General features: G+C 41.4%; 1 protein-coding gene across 10 annotated transcripts in view; it reads left to right on the forward strand.

Moving 5' to 3' along the window:
* The window catches only part of LOC137383655 (dyslexia-associated protein KIAA0319-like), a 124980-nt gene that overhangs the window by 12941 nt on the left and 94317 nt on the right, over window positions 1–17722 (forward strand). For 9 of the 10 annotated variants that reach the window (XM_068056818.1, XM_068056814.1, XM_068056872.1 and 6 more), the window contains 3 exons: window positions 268–423; window positions 6289–7055; window positions 10191–10392. In XM_068056818.1, coding sequence (XP_067912919.1) covers window positions 372–423; window positions 6289–7055; window positions 10191–10392 — 1021 coding nt within the window. In that variant the 5' untranslated portion in view covers window positions 268–371. Of the gene's footprint in view, window positions 1–267; window positions 424–2278; window positions 2390–6288; window positions 7056–10190; window positions 10393–17722 lie in introns of those variants that run through there. The other variant, XM_068056881.1, reaches the window with a different exon arrangement.

Below are 17722 nucleotides of genomic sequence, written 5' to 3' on the forward strand. Positions count from 1 at the left end.
CCACACCACATGAATGAATTTTAAAAAAGTCTGAAAGATTTTTACTAGAAAGGGGCTGCATTCTGAGGCACAAATCTTTGGACAGGATAAAATGCCATTCATATAATGCCTTTCTACATTTTCAGCTGCATTATAAACACAAATCTTCAGCAAAGTGCTGGTATCATAACTACATATAAGTGATTTAACAAGCACTGGTGATGTTGATCTTATTGACATGTTTTTTGCAACTCTGGGCTGATGACTTTCATGTGTTCTCTATTCTAGTGTTTCCAAAACTGCCATTGAAGGAAGAAAAAGGAAAGTAGAATTTGGAAAAAAGCACTGATATATGTCACTTTGCAGCTTGTCTGGGGCTTGCCGCAGTGAAAATGACCTACTTACCGTTTTCCCTCAGTGTCGTGTTGCTGTGCACCACAACAGGTATGCTACTGAAGTAATGAATTGGTTTAAGTACAGAAAATGCTGGAAATACTCAGCAAGTCAGGCAGCATCTTTGGAGAGAGAGACAGAGTTAATGTCTCAGGTCTATGACCTTTCATTAGAACTTCTGAAATGCTAACCCTGTTTCTCGCTCCACAGATGCTACCAGACCTACTGGATATTTCCAGCATTTTCTGTTTTGATTTCAAATTTCCAGCATTGGCAGTATTTTGCTTTTGCAATGGATTAGATTGTTTTCCTGCCCCAATTTTCTGTCCAGAAGGTTATGGTTTCATTGCTATATTGCCATTTGTAATTTTTTTTAAAAGATAGGTTTTGGGTTTATTTTTGTTGAAGATTTATGCATCGGTTATACTGAACCAATTGATACCATATTCTATCTGTTTCTGAGATCAGCTATAGCTCTTAGTTCTCTACAAAGCAAAGCTGCATGTGAATATACTCAAATACATACTCAGAGCGCAGCTCCCTGACCTCTGATTGCTGACTTGTTTTTATATCCTCATCAGTTTTTCTGTCAATTTTCTTCCTCTTCCTAAAATCAGAGAATCATACAGCACAGAATGAGGCCATTCAGCCTACTCTGCCTGTGCCAGTGTTTTGAAAGAGCTATCCAATCAGTCCCACTCCCCTACTCTCTTCCTGCAGCCTTGCAAATTTTTCCTTTTACGAATTTTTTAAAAGTTAAAATTGTATCTGCCTCCACCACCATTTCAAGCAGTGCATTTCAGACCGTAAGTTGCTGCATTCAAAAAAAACTTTCTCCTCATCCCCCGTCTGGTTCATTTGCCAATTACATTAAATCTATGTCCTTTGGTTATTGACCCTTCTGTCTGCACTCCCAAAGACCCCTACTCTACATTGGGGTACTGATCTGTGGGCCCTGGCTACTGACTAATGCATTGGTCACTGGGCAACTTCTGAATCAAATGCCCACCTTTTATGTCTGAACCTCAGCAGTGTCAGCAGGGTTTCTGACTTGACTGCAGAGGCCATTATAGCTGAGCCTAAACTATCATCCACATGCATACACTTGAAGCAGGGGATACGGGAAAACAATTCTACCTGTTTTTCCACCTTCCTAACCCAGAGGCCAATTGTAGCATCACTGGTGTTCCCATGGCGATGAAATCAATTAGTTTAGCACAGTAAGGGAAACTGGAACCTTCTTGATTTCTGTGGCACAGCTGCTTACTGTAAAAGCTCACTGAACCAATGGAAAAGTTGTTCTTTTCTGTAATTTAAAAAAAATGCATTTATATGGCACCTTTTCAGGACCTCAGGACACTCCAAAGTGTCTTACACCTATTGAAGTACTTCAGTCGTCTCCTGTCTTCCATTATATCTCAGATCTTCCCTTTTGTTCTTTTCTCGCCTTCCCTCATTTCCCTACTTGCTTAAAACCCATTACATTTCTAACTTTTTACCTTTATCTGCAAGGTCATCGACCTGAAACGTTAACTCTGTTTCTCTCTTCACAGATACTGCTTGACCAGTATTTCCAACATAGTCTGTTTTTACCTAGGAATTTAAAGTGTCTGAGTTTTTAAAGTGTTGATTTTAAATTCTACCCCATATTGGCTGTAAGGTAGAATGCTATTAGCCCTTGCAGTTGGTTTGACTACCGATGCCAAACTGCATTGAGTTGAATTGCCATGTGATCACACTGATACCAGACAAGAAGTATAACTGGGATGTCAGTTTTATATGTTCCTATATTCTTGTGATCCAGTTTGCAGTCACATCTAATCACCTGTAAGAGGCACATTTGTTATAAGCTATTAGAGGATGTGGTTGCTGTTATTTAATATGTATTTGAATCATCTCATATCAGATTGTCAGATGTAGCACTGGTTCAATCTATCATAGAATGATACAGCACAGAAGGAGGCCATTCAGCCCATCGTGTCTGATAATCAAAGCCATGAGCCTTTGATACTTTTTGGTAAGCTCAACAGTTTTAGATCCTACAGTGTCTCTCACTGATCTTTCAACCCCCTTAGTATGTCATAGACAAGATAACAACTTAATTCAGGCTGTCTATTTCCTTGAGCCACTTGTCAGAAGATTCTGAGCCTTCTTTGGGGCTGGCCAACATTCCACCTTTTTTGTCATATTTGGGTATGTGGAGTGGTGAGTTTACTATGTTTATGTGGGCAGCTCTTGCACTCCTTTTTAGTCTTTGATTTCAGGTTGGATGATATAATGCCAATTTTCATTCTCAACCTGATATACACTGTGAAAAGTGCATAGTTGAGAGACAGGCTGTTGTGTGACAACATGTCTGATACACCAAGTATAATTGGTCTGAATTATCAAATGCTAAGTTACATGAAGATTTCAAATAACAGCACAGTTCCTCTGCATCATTATGAAGAGTTGAGAATAGGGAAAACGCAACAGATAGATTACTGGACACATTTTTTTCATTCATTCATTCTTGGAATGCAGGTGTTAACTGGGAAGGCTGGCATTTACTGTCCATCCTTAGTTGCCCTTGAGATGATGCTGATAGAACTGAATGTCTTGCAAGACCACTTCAGAGGACAGTTAAGAATCAACCACATTAGTTTGAAACTGGAGTCAAATATTGGCCAGACTGGGTAAGGATGGCAGGTTTCTGAAATGACATTAGTGAACCAGTTGGGTTTTGACCACTTTATAGCCACAGTTACTGATACCAGCTTCTTATTTCCAGATTTTTAAAACTGAATTCAAATTCTCAAACTCCCCTCATGGGATTTGAACTCTCATTCTCTGGATTATTAGTCGAGCCTCCTGGATTACTAGTCCAGTAGCATAACCACTGCGCTACCATACCCAGAATTATACCTATCTTTGTTTATCAATTTTAGAATAAATATTAGCACAGAATCGGCTGAGTGATAATTCTATTGCCCTCTTTAGCATTGGTCCATTGCCTGCGAATAGATTATGCACACTATTAATGTAACAAAGACTGGTAGTTCTCCGTTTGTATTGCAAACAATAGCATATGGGCAACCACATGTTTATTGAAGGAACACTGAAACCAAATAATGAAATGCTGATTTGTACCCACCCATACAAGAAGGGATTTTTCATGTCCACGGATTATTGCATAGCAACACCACCACCCCTGCTTATCCTGTTACAAGTAGGAGTTTTAATTTCCTGGTGCAGTATGATTTTTTTTTTTGTTGTTGATGAAATTTCAACAAGTGTTGACTTTTCTTATTTTACCTATCTCCATTGCGCATTAAAGTTCCTTCATGAAACAGTCATAAACCAGAAATTATAATAGGGAATAATAATAAACTGCTTCAAAGGCCTGTCTCAGGCCTGAATAAGAGAACATAAGGCCGTACTCTATGATAATGGCCTTATCCCCTTCAGCATTATAAATTTGTATCCTAAACAAACACTAAGAGTAAAACAATAAAGGCACTTTGATAATTTGCCTAGAAATGGCTGTATAGTTGGTCTGATGGTTCTGCACCTACATTTTATTTACAGATGGCTGTTCACTATTGTTCCTACTTGAAAACTGCCTTGTACAGCTACCCTATGCTCCAAGAGTAAAACAGAAATGGAAATCCATAGCTGCTTTGGTAGCTGAGGCAAGCATTATGTGTACAAGGGCTATTGAATTACAAATGTTCTAAGCTTTCTTGCCTACTTGTTTTCACTATCTGTGAGATTCTCACTGACTGTGACTGCTCGTATGCAGAAATCAGATCTGTTTTATACCATCTGGAGGTGTTATTAGACATACACCTACCAGCAAAAGCATGATTGAGTTTCCTCTACAGTCTGCTCCTATTAATGCCAAATCACTTAATCCGAATTATTGGATAATTTGAATTGCACTTAAAAGGTCTATTGTGCCATTTCATTGCAATTGCTTAATTCAAATTTCTAGGCAATACAACTTTTTGGAAAGCTGAAATGACATTGCATTATCAGGAGTAGACACTACACGCATAGAAACTCGCATTCATTTCATGACTTCAATATAGGAAAAAACTTCCTAATGCATCTTTCAAAGGTGTAAGGGAAAAAAATGGATGCTGAGCAAAAGGAGAGCTTGAGATATGTGACCAAACGCTTTGTCAAAGTGCTGGGTTTTAAGAGGTGATGAGAGGGGGATTTTAAAGAATGGGTGGGCGGGGAGGGTGATGCGGTTCAGGAAGGCAGTTCCAAAGTGTGCGGTTTCTGAGACTGAAGTCACTGCCACCAATGAAGGTGTGCAAGATGCTGGAGTCAAAGGAATATAGAGTATGAGGGGAAAGTTTTAGAGCACTTGTAAGAGATCTTGACGACATGTTCATATTGGAAAGGCCAAGGATCCAGGAAAGGGATAAAATTGGAATGCACTAATCAAGATTTACCAACTAGGAAAAAGAATCATAAATTAAACTTAACATTGTAAAATGTCAGGTAATTAAATCTGTAAATATGATTGTAAAAGGACATTGTATCATGAGATAATGTGAGTTAAGAATGTCATTGCATTGTAGAGAAGTGTTTACAATGGTAAATAAAATGTTGAAGTGAATAAAATCCAAAGATTGAAAATGCTGGAAATACTCAGCAGGTCAGGCAGCATCTGTGGAGAGAAAAGTAGAGTCAACGTTTCAAATCGATGACATTTCATCAGAACACCAGGTCGTCGACCTGAAATGTTAACTCTACTTTTGTCTCCACAGATGCTGCCTGACCTGCTGAGTATTTCCAGCTTTTTCTGTTTTTCAGATTTCCAGCATCTATGGTGTTTTGCCTTTGTGAAATCCAAAGATTGCCAGTATCAGGAAAGGATTCCGACATATAAAGCACTAGTAAGCCCATATACAGAGTGTATGCTCAGCTGTAATCCCCAGAATTAATGAAATAAAGAAGGATTCAGAGAAGGGCAAATAACAAAAAGGAATGAATGAGGTGTTTCAAGTCAGGTACAAAACCTGGAAATGAAATTGAGGGCACAATTGCAAATTGAAGAAGCCATAAGTTAACTCCAAGAGATGTGTCCAGAAAAACAGTGTGTAAGGCAGCCCCAAATTTCCAAAAGTTGCAAGTGAGCAAGGGTCCTATGGCTCAGTGATAGTGCACTGGCCCCTGGATCAGATGGTTGTGGCTTTAAGTCCCACTCAAGAGACTGATAGTGCTATTGAGGGAATACTGGAATGTTAGCGGTGTCATCGTTTAGATGAGATTGCTCAAGCCGCCTGCCTTCTCAGGTGGATGTAAAAGAATAACACCGTGGAGGTGCTATTCAAAGCAGAGTAAAGGAATTCTCCCCAGTGTCCTGTCAAGTTTATTCCTCAACAGACATCATTAAAATAGATTAGAGAAGCAGAGTTAACGTTTCGGGTCAGTGACCCTTCATCGGAACTGACCCGAAACGTTAACTCTGCTTCTCTTTTCACAGATGCTGCCAGACCTGCTGAGTGGTTCCAGCATTTCTTGTTTTTATTTCAGATTTCCAGCATCCGCAGTATTTTGCTTTTATTAAGATAGATTATTTGGCTATGAACTCATTAAGGTTTGTGGGATCTTGCTGTGCATGCTTTCTATGTTTTTACACTACAAGAAGTACTTCATTGGCTGTAACATGCTTCAGGATGTCCTGAGGTCATGAAAGGCACTATATGAATGCAAATTCTTTCTTTCCCTGCCAGGAGTGCAAGGTCGGAAAATTACCTACCAAATGTTCCTGCAATATTGTCCCCATGGCATAATTTCAGCATCAATATATCCAACACATTCTCTATTCGAACACTGCAGTAACAGAGCCCTGTATGCTGTCATATGTGTGTAAATTCTAACAATTTGTAATTTTAACGGTGGTTTGTAATGTTTTTGCAGGTGCTTTATCGGATTACTGCAGCGAAACAGCTCAGTATTCAGATGCTATAGTTTCTCCCAACCTAAAGACAACCAAAATCCTGCGAGTTCCTCCAGCAGTTTCAATGTCCGAATGTATATCAGCGTGTTGTGATTTTCCTGGCTGTGACCTGGCATGGATGTTTGAGGGCCGCTGTTACATTATAAACTGCCAGCACAAGAGTGAGTGTGAGCCAAAGAAAACCAGCGCTGTGGAATCTTTCTTAACCTTTGTGCAGAGGTCACCACCTCAGAGTTCAAGCTTGCAAGAAGCCCATTATAAAGGCAGAGGACATTCCATGGGGGTGCAAAGAGAGCCAACCGAGGGGGACAGTAACCTGGAAGATCTGTATGGTGAAGACATGAACCTTGATAAATCTATAGCGGAAGACTCCATAAGGGATTACAAAGAAGTACCTATTACTGTTGGGAATTCTGGAGGTTCCAGTAAGGATCAAGAGCAGATGCGTGGCTCACAAGACTGGCCACTGTGGGACTCTGAAAATGATCTTGATATGTCTTCAGTGAAGGCAAGTGGGGTCGGTGATGAGGAGGAGGATAGTTCTGCTGGAATTCAAAACGGAGCCACTTCAGATATGAGCTTCCCAGTTAATGAGTCTCTGCAGGAAGTATGGAGTGATGAAACAAAGCAAGGGGCAAACGGTATTATGAAGTTTCTCCCTTTGGCGAGAGTGAATAAAGGAAATCTACTGCGGAATTCAAATGAAAACAGCACCAGTGTCCAAGAGGTACTTTTAAATATTTGTTACATGTTTTATTTGAGAAGCATTTTTCTTCTTTTGAAGGCATTTTCTTCCCATTTGCCTTCTTTGGATTTCACTGCTGTGCACCAGCTGCTGCAGAGATACCCAGTTGGTAACTTGCTCCTCAGTCTAAACCAACATTTCCAGGGTGCACAGTGGGTGAAGCAGGGGGTGATGGGGGATGCAGGTGGTGGGGAAAGAATGACTGTTCTTCCCATTTCTCCTTCCTTCCTTTAGGGAAGCTCCTCAGCACAGTTCAAACTGGGAAGTCAACATTTGGAGATTCTCAGGCAGGAGCCTGAGCAACATGCTGAATATGCTCTATATTATTAGCAATAGCCCATCATAGAAGGCTTTTAATTAATAATTATTGAATTGGAAGTATTAAAGAGATGTAGTATAACAGAATGTCTCTGACGATAGGGGCTGCAGGTTCCAAATCAATATTGTAATAATTTGAAACTGGATCGCAACGATATTTCAGCAGTTCCATTTTTATGATAGCCAGTGATATAATGTGGTAAAATTAAGATACACCCCCAATTGGGCACAGTGCAATTCAGAAAACAGGATCACAGGCTCAAGCCTCTACTTCATTGAGCTCCTAATCTCAGCCAGATTGTTTAGGGAAGTGCCCAGGGACCAGCTAACTACTCCTGACAGAGCGGTGGTAAAACTTAAAGGGATGCTTCCATTAGGTTGGTGATTGGGCCTTCTGGTGGCTAGCCAAGAATGGCATTGGGAAGTGGCTTGGGAGCATGCCAGCTGTCCAGTCAGTTAGCTGCAAAGAAAGAAGAAAGATTAGCATTTCTGTAGCACCTTTCACAACCTTAGGATGCCCCAAAGTGTTTTATGGCCAATGTTTGATGTGTCGTCACTGTTGTCATGTAGGTAAATGTGGCAGTCAGTTGGCACATAGCAACATCCCACAAATGGCAATGCGATAATGACCAGAGAATCTGTTTTTAACTGTTGGCTGAGGGATATACATTGACCAGGATACTGGGAGAACTCTCCTGCTGTTCTTCAAAATAGTGCCATGGGATCTTTCACGTCCACCTGAGAAGGCAGATGGGCCTCAGTTTAATACCTCATCCAAAAGATTGCCCCTCTGACAGTATATCTCTCCCTCAAAATTACATTTTGGTGTCAACCCTGAGTATTGTGCTTAAGTACCTGGAGTGGGGCTTGAATCCATAATCTTCTGATTTGGAGGCAAGAGTGCTGCCATTGAGTTAAGGCTGATAAAAGCACAGAGCTGCTGCAGAATCTGCAGTTGAGGAAAGGATAAAAGACTGAATATTTTTGTAGAACAACTATCAGTTTCCCATAACATTGATTAAAGCTGCCATTTTGATTATAGCAGTATAGGACATTGCAAATTTTTATACCCAATTAATTTGTGAAGCCATACTAAGTGTGCTTCAGAGGTTGCATCACTTCTACCTTTGCTACAAAAAGGAAAAGATTTGCTAACTACAATCTTAAGAGTGCACTCTGCTAAGAATTATTTTTAACATTTAAAGATTTTTATTCTAACTTCCTCATGGATTTTGGTAAATTCAAAATATCAAGCAGCTTTTCTTGATTTTTCTTTTTTTATCCTTCCCTTCTGTCCTGAGGGAGCTGACTGCTAGTGTAGGGTTCCATGTGGGCCAGCTTTTTAATGATATCTCATCCTGGAGTGGCCATTGTACATTTGAGCAGAGTGTCAGCAAGCCAAGCCAGATCTAATCCTTTTGGATTGAAAGCTGGAGGAGATCACAGACATGAGGTGGGGGGTAGAGGGCATGGGAGAGGGGGGTGGTGGGGCCATGCTGGGATTTGTAGATGAGGGTTTTGAATTTGATTGATTTGGAAACAGGGTGCCAGTGTTGGTCTTTGTGGATGGATGTGATGGGTGAGGGCAGTTTAGAGCAAGACAAGATGCAGGTGGTAGAGCTTTGATCAGGTTTGAGATTGTGGGAGGCCAGCAAGGAGTGCTTTAGGGCAGCAGAGTCTGGAAGTCACAAAGGCACCTTATCAAGGTATCAGCAGCGTAGGACAGAAGTGGGCCATGTTATGTAGGTGTAAGTATGCGATCTTGATGCTGGAAGGGATGTGTTTAAAACAATTCCAGGTAAAACAAGTTTATGAAAGGTCATATTTAGTGACTGAGAAAGGGGTAGGAATCAATGGCAAGTGAGTGGAATTTGTGCAGGGGCTAAAGACACTGGCTTCTATCTGCCAGATTTTGAGTTGGAGGAAGTTGTGACTCATATAAGACCCAATGTTGCACAAGCAGTCTGACAGTGCTGAAGCAGTCAAAGGAAGTAATGGAGTGGCAGGGTTGGGTATTATTAGCACATATGTGAAAGCTGATCCAACACTTGAAAATAATGTTGCCAAAGGGCAGCATATAGATAATAAGAGGAGGAGGCCAAGTGCAGATCCTTGGGTGGGGGGGACTTCACCTGTTATATTGTGATACAGGGAAAGGGACATTGCTGGAGATGTGCTGGCAGTGTTCAGATAGGTAGGAATGGAACCGTGCAAGAGCTGACTCATGAAGCTGAACAACAGCACAGGCATTGGAGGAGATGGCATGGTTAATCATATTGAATACTGCAGGAAGTCTGAGGAGAACGAGAAGGAATGTAACAGCATAGTCATGATGGATGCCACTTGTGACTTTGGCTAGGGCCTTTTCTCTGCTGTGGAAAGGGCAGTGGCAGATCGGAAGGGTTCAAAGAGGAAGAGATGGGCCTGGAGCATTTTAGGTAAAGGACATTTTGATGCATCAGTGACTACACTGTACACAGATGTATTTACCGATCTCTCTCTTGGAAGACACCTTGTCTGTCAATGCCGCATCAACAGGGGGAGCAACGGAATAACATTCACCTACACAAATAAGAGCATTTTGCCCAAAAATGTTCTTGCTATAGGATATCTAGTGTGTAGTTACATGTCGTGCAAAGGTATATCAATGCTAAAAGAAAATGGAGAAGTATTTCACGAGGGTAATAGTCATCCATAAAAGCAGTTTTTTTACAATCAATTTTTTTTCTGTGAGAAAGCATTGCTTTGTCTTGCAATGTTACTCCACAAGTAATTTGTATTTTTTGTTTCCTTTGCCAGGAATCCATCTTTCCCTCAAATTCATCAGTCACTGAAACAGTGACTGCAACATCGAGTCCAGAAACAAACAGCTTTGCATCTGCACACCAAGAGAAGACGGGAGCAGGCGCCCAAATTGTAACCCCCAGTAATGGGAGTTCGCTCGCTTCACGGCTCACTGCCACAGAAGCATCAGCAGTGTCTGCAGTCACTAAGCAACAAGGTACTGTGCTGCTTTCCTAATTCAGCTGAAAAGATGAAGTGCTATTGTAATGTGGAGTTTGTATTGCCCTTTGTTCAAACTCAAATTGTACCCTTCATTTGGTCACAAATGAACACAGAATGGTGGATACCTAGTATCAAGTTGCAAGATTCATAGAAGGGGGCCATTCCGACCATTGTGCCTGTACTTTGAATTGTTCCCAATCTCCTGCTCTTACCCCATAGCCTTGAAATATTTTCCATATATATCCAATTCCATTTTGAAAGTTGCTATTGAATCTGCTTCCATCACACTTTCAGGCTGTTAATTCCAGATCATGACATCTCACTGCGTAACATCATTGCCCCTCTGGTTCTTTTGCCAATTATCTTAAATCTGTATCATCTACTTACTAACCCTCCTGCTGGTGGAAACCGTTTCTCCCTATCTACTCTTAAGAAAACTCTTAATAATTTTGAGCACCTAAATTAAATCTCCTCTTAATCTTCTCTACTGTAAGGTTGTGGTTGATTTGAAGGGATCAGATGGCATAACCCATGAGAGTGAAGCTCGTGTGATTTTTGAATGTTGTCTGAATTTTGAAAATTGATTGAGATGAAAAGGAAAACCTCAAACATTGAAAATCTGAATTGAAGGAGACAATGTTGGACAATAGCACCCCCTTTTGCTTGGCACCATCATCCATATTGCCATTTAATCTCTCCTGCCCTTCACCTTAACACTGGCTTTTCCCTTTTGTTCTTTCCCTGCCTCAACCCCTGCCCACCCCTACCTTCCCCTGGCTCTTAACAACAATAACTCACTTCCAGATATGGTTTTTAATACTGATCACCATTGGTGTACCTCACAAATCGTTGGAATCTAGAGAGATTATAATGTTTCATTGCTAAGGTGGAACTGTGTCTAATTGGCTCATCGCTTTAAGGTAGATTTCTGCCCTCATACTCACTATGGGGAAAAAAAGCTTACATATTATATTCTGAGGTTAAGTAAAGGCTGATTGTTGAGGAAAGTTTGGCAGCAGTTGTAAATCCTCAACTCCTGCGTCAGGAAAAGGCCAAATTGTCAGGATCAGACAAGAGAGGCTTTTCTCTTTTCTTTCTTATACTTGCAACACGTCGAAGTGACATTTCTGTAGTGTGATGGAAATACAGTAAATGAAAGATAGCTGCGATATCAATTTAATATTTGTTTGTCAAGTCCACCTGCGCAAAGTCTCATCCAGGAATTTTATGATTGGCTCATGTTGAATTCTCTGGTTGTAATTGTGCTGCTTGTTATTGGTGCCTATTGTGCCATTTCCGATCGATTAAAAATGACAAAATGACTGACAAAAATGCATACTCCCCCACAAAAAATGGTTTCTATGAGATGCTGCCATCAAAGGTCTCAGTGTCCCAGCTGCTATAACAGTTAAACAGGTAGGGTACTATTTAATACGCGCGTTGTATTATTTAACGCCTACATCTTGCAACTGCTTATAAATTCATTGAACATTTTTTTCTTGAAGCATTAACTGAGATATAAATGTTGGCTGGGACAGTGGAAATATTCACCTGGTCTTCGAACACTGCTCTTTTGCATCCACCTAAACAGTGGATAGGCCTTCCATTTAACATCTGAACTAAGACACCTCTGACAATGCAGCATTCTCCCAGTACTGCACTAAAGTGCCAGCCTAGATTCATAGAATTGTACAGCACTGAAGGAGCCCATTCGGCCCATTGTTCTGTGCCAGCACTTTAAAAGTGCTGTTCAATTAGCCCAGATCCCCTGCTCTTTCGCCATAGCCCTGCAAGTATTTTTATTTCCCAAGTTTCCTTTTGAAAGTTGTTATTGAATTTGCTTCCATCATCCTTCTAGGCAGTGCACTCCAGATCACCATAATTCGCTGTGTTTATGTAAAAAAAAAATTCTCCATATTCCTCTCTGGTTCTTTAGCCAATTATTTTAATGTGGTGTCCTCTGTTTGCTAATCCACCTGCCAGGTCATGTGCTGATGTCTCTGCAGTGAGGCATGAACCTATGATCTTCTGCGTCAGAGGCGAGAGTGGTAACACTGAATCAAGCTAATATTTGTGACATGCTGTATATTATAGGAAGTGTTATTTTAAAGAAGGGGACCACAAATTAACCATTTTACACTTTCCAGTTCCTCATACGTTTTCCTCAATGAACCAAATGAGATAAAATGCCTGATTGTATTTTTTTTACAGTGTAGGAAACTACCAGGGCTGCAAAGTTTTAGGTCAGGAATTAATGATAGATTATTAATGGCCTTGGAACTTGGAGGAGGAAGGATTTGAGAACTGGGAACTAATTAAAATGTGCTGAGTTTTGGGGCTAAATTTTGCTAGAAAGATAACTGTGTTAAGGACACATGCTGTTATTAATGTACAAATCAGCCAGGAAATTCAGGGGATAATGAAATGCACCATGAGTTGAGGAAGCCCAGAACTTTCTGGCCGATTTACGCCGTTCCACAGTTTATTCACACAAATGACATTGCGTCCTTAGCTTCCCTGTTATCTTTGAGAACTTTCTGGATTTTCATGTTAATTAATCTCATCACAGAAAGTTAGAGCTGGTAATTAAGAGCATAAGTACTCTTTTAATGATGTGATAATTGTTAATCAGTGCCAATCAATGTCTTTGACCCAGAAAGGGAACAGTGTAAACTGGTTAGTCTCATTCCTGCATGTAGTGAATTGTTGTTGGAGAATTAAAAAATTTAAAATTTTTATTTTTTTCTTTCTATTCCTTTTAGTCTTTTTTCCTCTTTCTCTTAATCCAGTTTTTCATTCCCTCTTCTCTTAATCCAGTCTTTCTTTCCCTCTCTTTATTTCTCTCTTTGTAACTGATTAAACTCTAATTCACTAACTCTAATTCACCCTCTTCCTCTGCCATTTCTCTGTTTCTTTTGCCATCCGAAATTTCATTGGTCAGGAAGATACACTGTGGTCCCATAGGAACAATATTGGTGTTGGTCAAACTCCAGTTCAAAAGATTGCAATGGAGAGATAATTGTTTCTTTAGGAAGGGATGAGAGATAAGGATTGTCCGTCAAATGATAAGCCTTTACACTCTTCTTTTCCATGTGCTCTGCAGGCTTCACCTGTCACTCCATTCATTAATGTGGCCTAGGTAATTTCAGCAGTGATAAATTGAGACTGCTGAGTTCTGCATCTAAAGCTGTCTTGCCAAAACTTGTGATTCTTAAAGGGAATTCCAATGAAAAAAGGAAGAACTTGCATTTAAATAGCACCTTTCACAACTTCACAGTGAAGTACTGAAGTATAGTCACTTTTTAAAATTTACTCTTGGGATGGGAGCATTGCTGGCAAGGCCAACATTTATAGCCCATTCCTAATTGCTCTTTAGAAGATGGTGGTGAGCACACTTCTTGAACTGCTGCAGTTCTTACGGTGTAGGTGCACTCACAGTGCTGGTAGGTTGGGAGTTCCAGGATTTTGACTCTGTGATGATGAAGGAACAGCGATAAGTTCCAAGTTGGGATGCTGTGTGACTTGTAAGGGAACTTGCTGCAGATGGTGGTGTTCCCATGTGCCTGCTGTCTTTGTTTTTCTAGGCAGTAGAGCAGGTGCTGTCAAAGAAGCCTTGGCAAGTTACTGCAGTACATCTTGTAGATGGTACACATGGTAGCCACAGTTTTCTAGTGGTGGAGGGAGTTAATGTTTAAGGTGGTGAATGGGGTGCCAATGAAGTGGGCTGCTTTGTCCTGGGTGCTGTCAAGCTGCTCGAGCATTGTTGCAGCTGCATTCAATCAGGCAAGTGGGGAATATTCCATCACACTCATGACGTCTGCCTTGTAAACATGGAAAGGTTTTGAGGAGTCAGGAGTTGAGTTACTCACTACAGAATACCCAGTCTCTGACCTGTTCTTGTAGTCACACTATTTATGTGGCTGGTCCAGTTAAATTTCTCCTCAATGGTAAGCCTCAAGATGTTGATGGTGGGGGATTCAGTGATGGTAATGCCATTGAATGCCAAGGGGAGATGATTAGGCTCTCTTGTTGGAGTTGGCCATTGCTTGACACTTGGTGCAAATGTTACTTGCTGCTTATCATGAATTTTGTCCAGGTCTTGCTGCATTCGAACACAGACTGCTTCATTGTCTGAGGTGTTATGAATGGAACTAAACACTGTGCAATCATCACCAAACATCCCTAATTCTAACCTTGTGTTGGAGGGAAGGTCATTGATGAAGCAGCTGAAATGATTGGCCCTGAGGAACTCTTGCAGCGATATCCTGGAGTTGAGATGATTGACCTCCAACAACCACAGCCAATTTCCTTTGTTCTAGATATGACAACAACCAGTGGAGAGTTTTCCCCTGATTCCCATTGACCAATTTTACTCGGGCTTCTTGATGCCACACTTGGTTAAACATTGCCTTGATGTCAAGACCAATCACTCTCACCTCACCTCTGGAATTCAGCTCTTTTGTCCACATTTTGGACCAAGATTGTGCTAAGGTCTGGAGTCAAGTCGTGCTGACAGAACCTAAATTGGGCATTAGTGAGCAGGTTATTAGTGAGAAAATTCCACTTGATAGCACTGTGAATGGCACTTTCCATAGAGTAAGGTGGCAGAGGAGGCCTGAGACCAGGAGGAGCGAGAGCTGTGCTGAGACCAACTCAAATACAGGTAGAAATTGAAAGAATGATGTCCGAAGCAGTGCAGAGAGGAAGGAGCAGCAGAACACAAGGGAACTAAGATCAGAATTGTGGGCTTATATTAAGGTAAGGATCTAAGCTAAAGAAATAGAATAATTAAACCGGATTTAACAAGTTTTTAAATCTTAAGTTTTATTTCTGCTAAGTCTGAGTCTTCAATTGGAGAGCCTGGAGGTAAGGGAACGCAAGGTGATTGGTGAGTTTTTTTTGTCCAAATCAGGGACAAGTCTTGTGTTTATTTCTGCTAAGTTTAAATAGTCGGCTAATACATAGAGACGTGGCAGGGCACCTCAGTCCCATTGAATGCACATCCTGTGCCATGTGGGAACTCATGGACACTTCTCATGTCCTGGACAACCACATGTACAGGAAGTGTTATCAGCTGGAGGTGCTTGAGGTCCAGGTTGCGGAGCTTCAACAGCAGCTGGCGTCACTGTGGTGCATCCGTGAGGCTGAGAGCTACATGGATAGCATGTTTCTGGAGGTGGTCACCTGCAGCTTAAGAGTGTGCAGTCAGAGAGGGAATGGATGACTGCCGGACAGATAAGGAGGACCAGGCAGCTAGTGCATGAGTCCCCTGAGTGCATCTTGCTCAGTAAGGGTGACCATTCCTCTGAGGAATACAGCCAGCACCAAGTCCACAGAACCATCAGTCGCTCAGCTGCACATGGGGGGAGGAGGAAGTTCAGAAAAGCAATAGTGATAGGGGATTCAATAGTTAGAGAAACTGACAGGTGTTGCTGCAACCACAGATGTGACTCCAGGATGGTATTTTGCCTCTCTGGTGCCAGGGTCCAAGATGTCACTGAATGGCTGCAAATCATTCTGAGGCATGAGGGTCAGCAGACAGAGGTTGTGGTCCATGTCGGTGTCAATGACATGGGCAGAAAGAGGGATTAGGTCCTGCAAGCAGATTTTAGGGAGCTAGGAAAGAAATGAAAAAGTAGGACCTCAAAGACAGTAATCTCTGGATTACTCCCAGTGCCAAACATTAGTGACTACAGAAATAGGAGGATAGTGCAGACGAATGTGTGGCTGGAGAGATGGTGTAGGAGGGAGGACTTTTGATTCCTGGAGCAATGGGGGTGATGGGACCTGTACAAGCTGAATGGGTTGCACCTCAACAGGGCTCGGACCAATATTGCTAGCGCTGTAGGGGAGGGCTTAAATTAGCTTGGCAAGGGAATAGGAACCTGAGTATAGATTCAGAAGGGAGAGAAGCAAATCTGGAAACAGACGGCAGGAAATTAGTAAGCAAGTAAGACGGGCAGAAAAAACAAAGGCTAGAAAGTAGATGACAAAGGAGTTATTAAGTGATTAGTGCAAGGAATCCAGTAAATACTGGAAATAAAAACAAGAAATGCTGGAACCACTCAGCAGGTCTGGCAGCATCTGTGGAAAGAGAAGCAGAGTTGACATTTCGGGTCAGTGACCCTTCTTCGGAACTGACAAATATTAAAATTGTCACAGGTTATAAGCAAGTGAGGTGGGAGTGGGGCAAGAGATAACAAAGGAGAAGGTGCAGATTGGACAAGGCCACATAGCTGACCAAAAGGTCATGGAGCAAAGGCAAACAATATGTTAATGGTGTGTTGAAAGACAAAGCATTAGTACAGAATAGGTGTTAACGGACTGAATATTGAACAGCAGCAAGTGCAAACATGAAAAAATACAGTGGGTAAGCAAACTGAACAAACTAAGATGAAGTGAAATAAATGCAAAAAAAAAAAAGGTTGTAAAAAAGAAAAAACAACTAAAAATGAAAGTAAAATGGGGGGCTGTCATGCTCTGAAATTATTGAATTCAATGTTCAGTCCGGCAGGCTGTAGTGTGCCTAATCGGTAGATGAGATGCTGTTCCTCGAGCTTGCGTTGATGTTCACTGGAACACTGCAGCAATCCCAGGACAGAGATGTGAGCATGAGAGCAGGGGGGAGTGTTGAAATGGCAAGCAACAGGAAGCTCAGGATCCTGCTTGCGGACCGAGCGGAAAGGCTGGCTTTGCTTAGACTGGATAAGTTGCCTGGTCCGGATGACTTCCATCCCAGGTTTGCTAAAGGAAGTGGGAGTGGTGATAGCAGAAGGGCTTGCCATAATCTTTCAATCTTCCCTAGATGTGGGGGAGGTGCTAGAGGATTGGAGAGTGGCAAATGTGACACCCTTATTCAAGAAGGGGTGTAAGGACAGTCCTAGTAACTACAGGCTGATCAGTTTAACACCTGTGGTGGATAAGGTTTTAGAAACAATAATCAGGGAAAAAGATCAACAGATACTTGGAGAGGTTTGAGTTAATTAAGGAGAACCAGCACTGATTTATAAAAGGCAGATTGTGCTTGACAAATCTGATTGAATTTTTTGATGAAGTGACGGAAAAGGTTAATGAAGGGAATGCGGAGAATGTTGTCTGTATGGATTTTACGAAAGCTTTTGATAAAATATCATAAAGGCTGGTTAACAAAATTGAGGCTCATGGAATAGGAAGGTCAGTTCCAGCTTGGATAAAAAAATTGGCTTCAGGACAGAAACAGCGAGCCATGATAAATGGATGTTTTTCAGACTGGAGGAGGAAAGCGGTGTTCCCCAAGATTCAGAGCTAGGACCACTGCTTTTTTTGATACATATAAATGACTTGGA

Source organism: Heterodontus francisci, chromosome 2 (assembly GCF_036365525.1).
Source record: "Heterodontus francisci isolate sHetFra1 chromosome 2, sHetFra1.hap1, whole genome shotgun sequence".
Classification (NCBI taxonomy): domain Eukaryota; kingdom Metazoa; phylum Chordata; class Chondrichthyes; order Heterodontiformes; family Heterodontidae; genus Heterodontus; species Heterodontus francisci.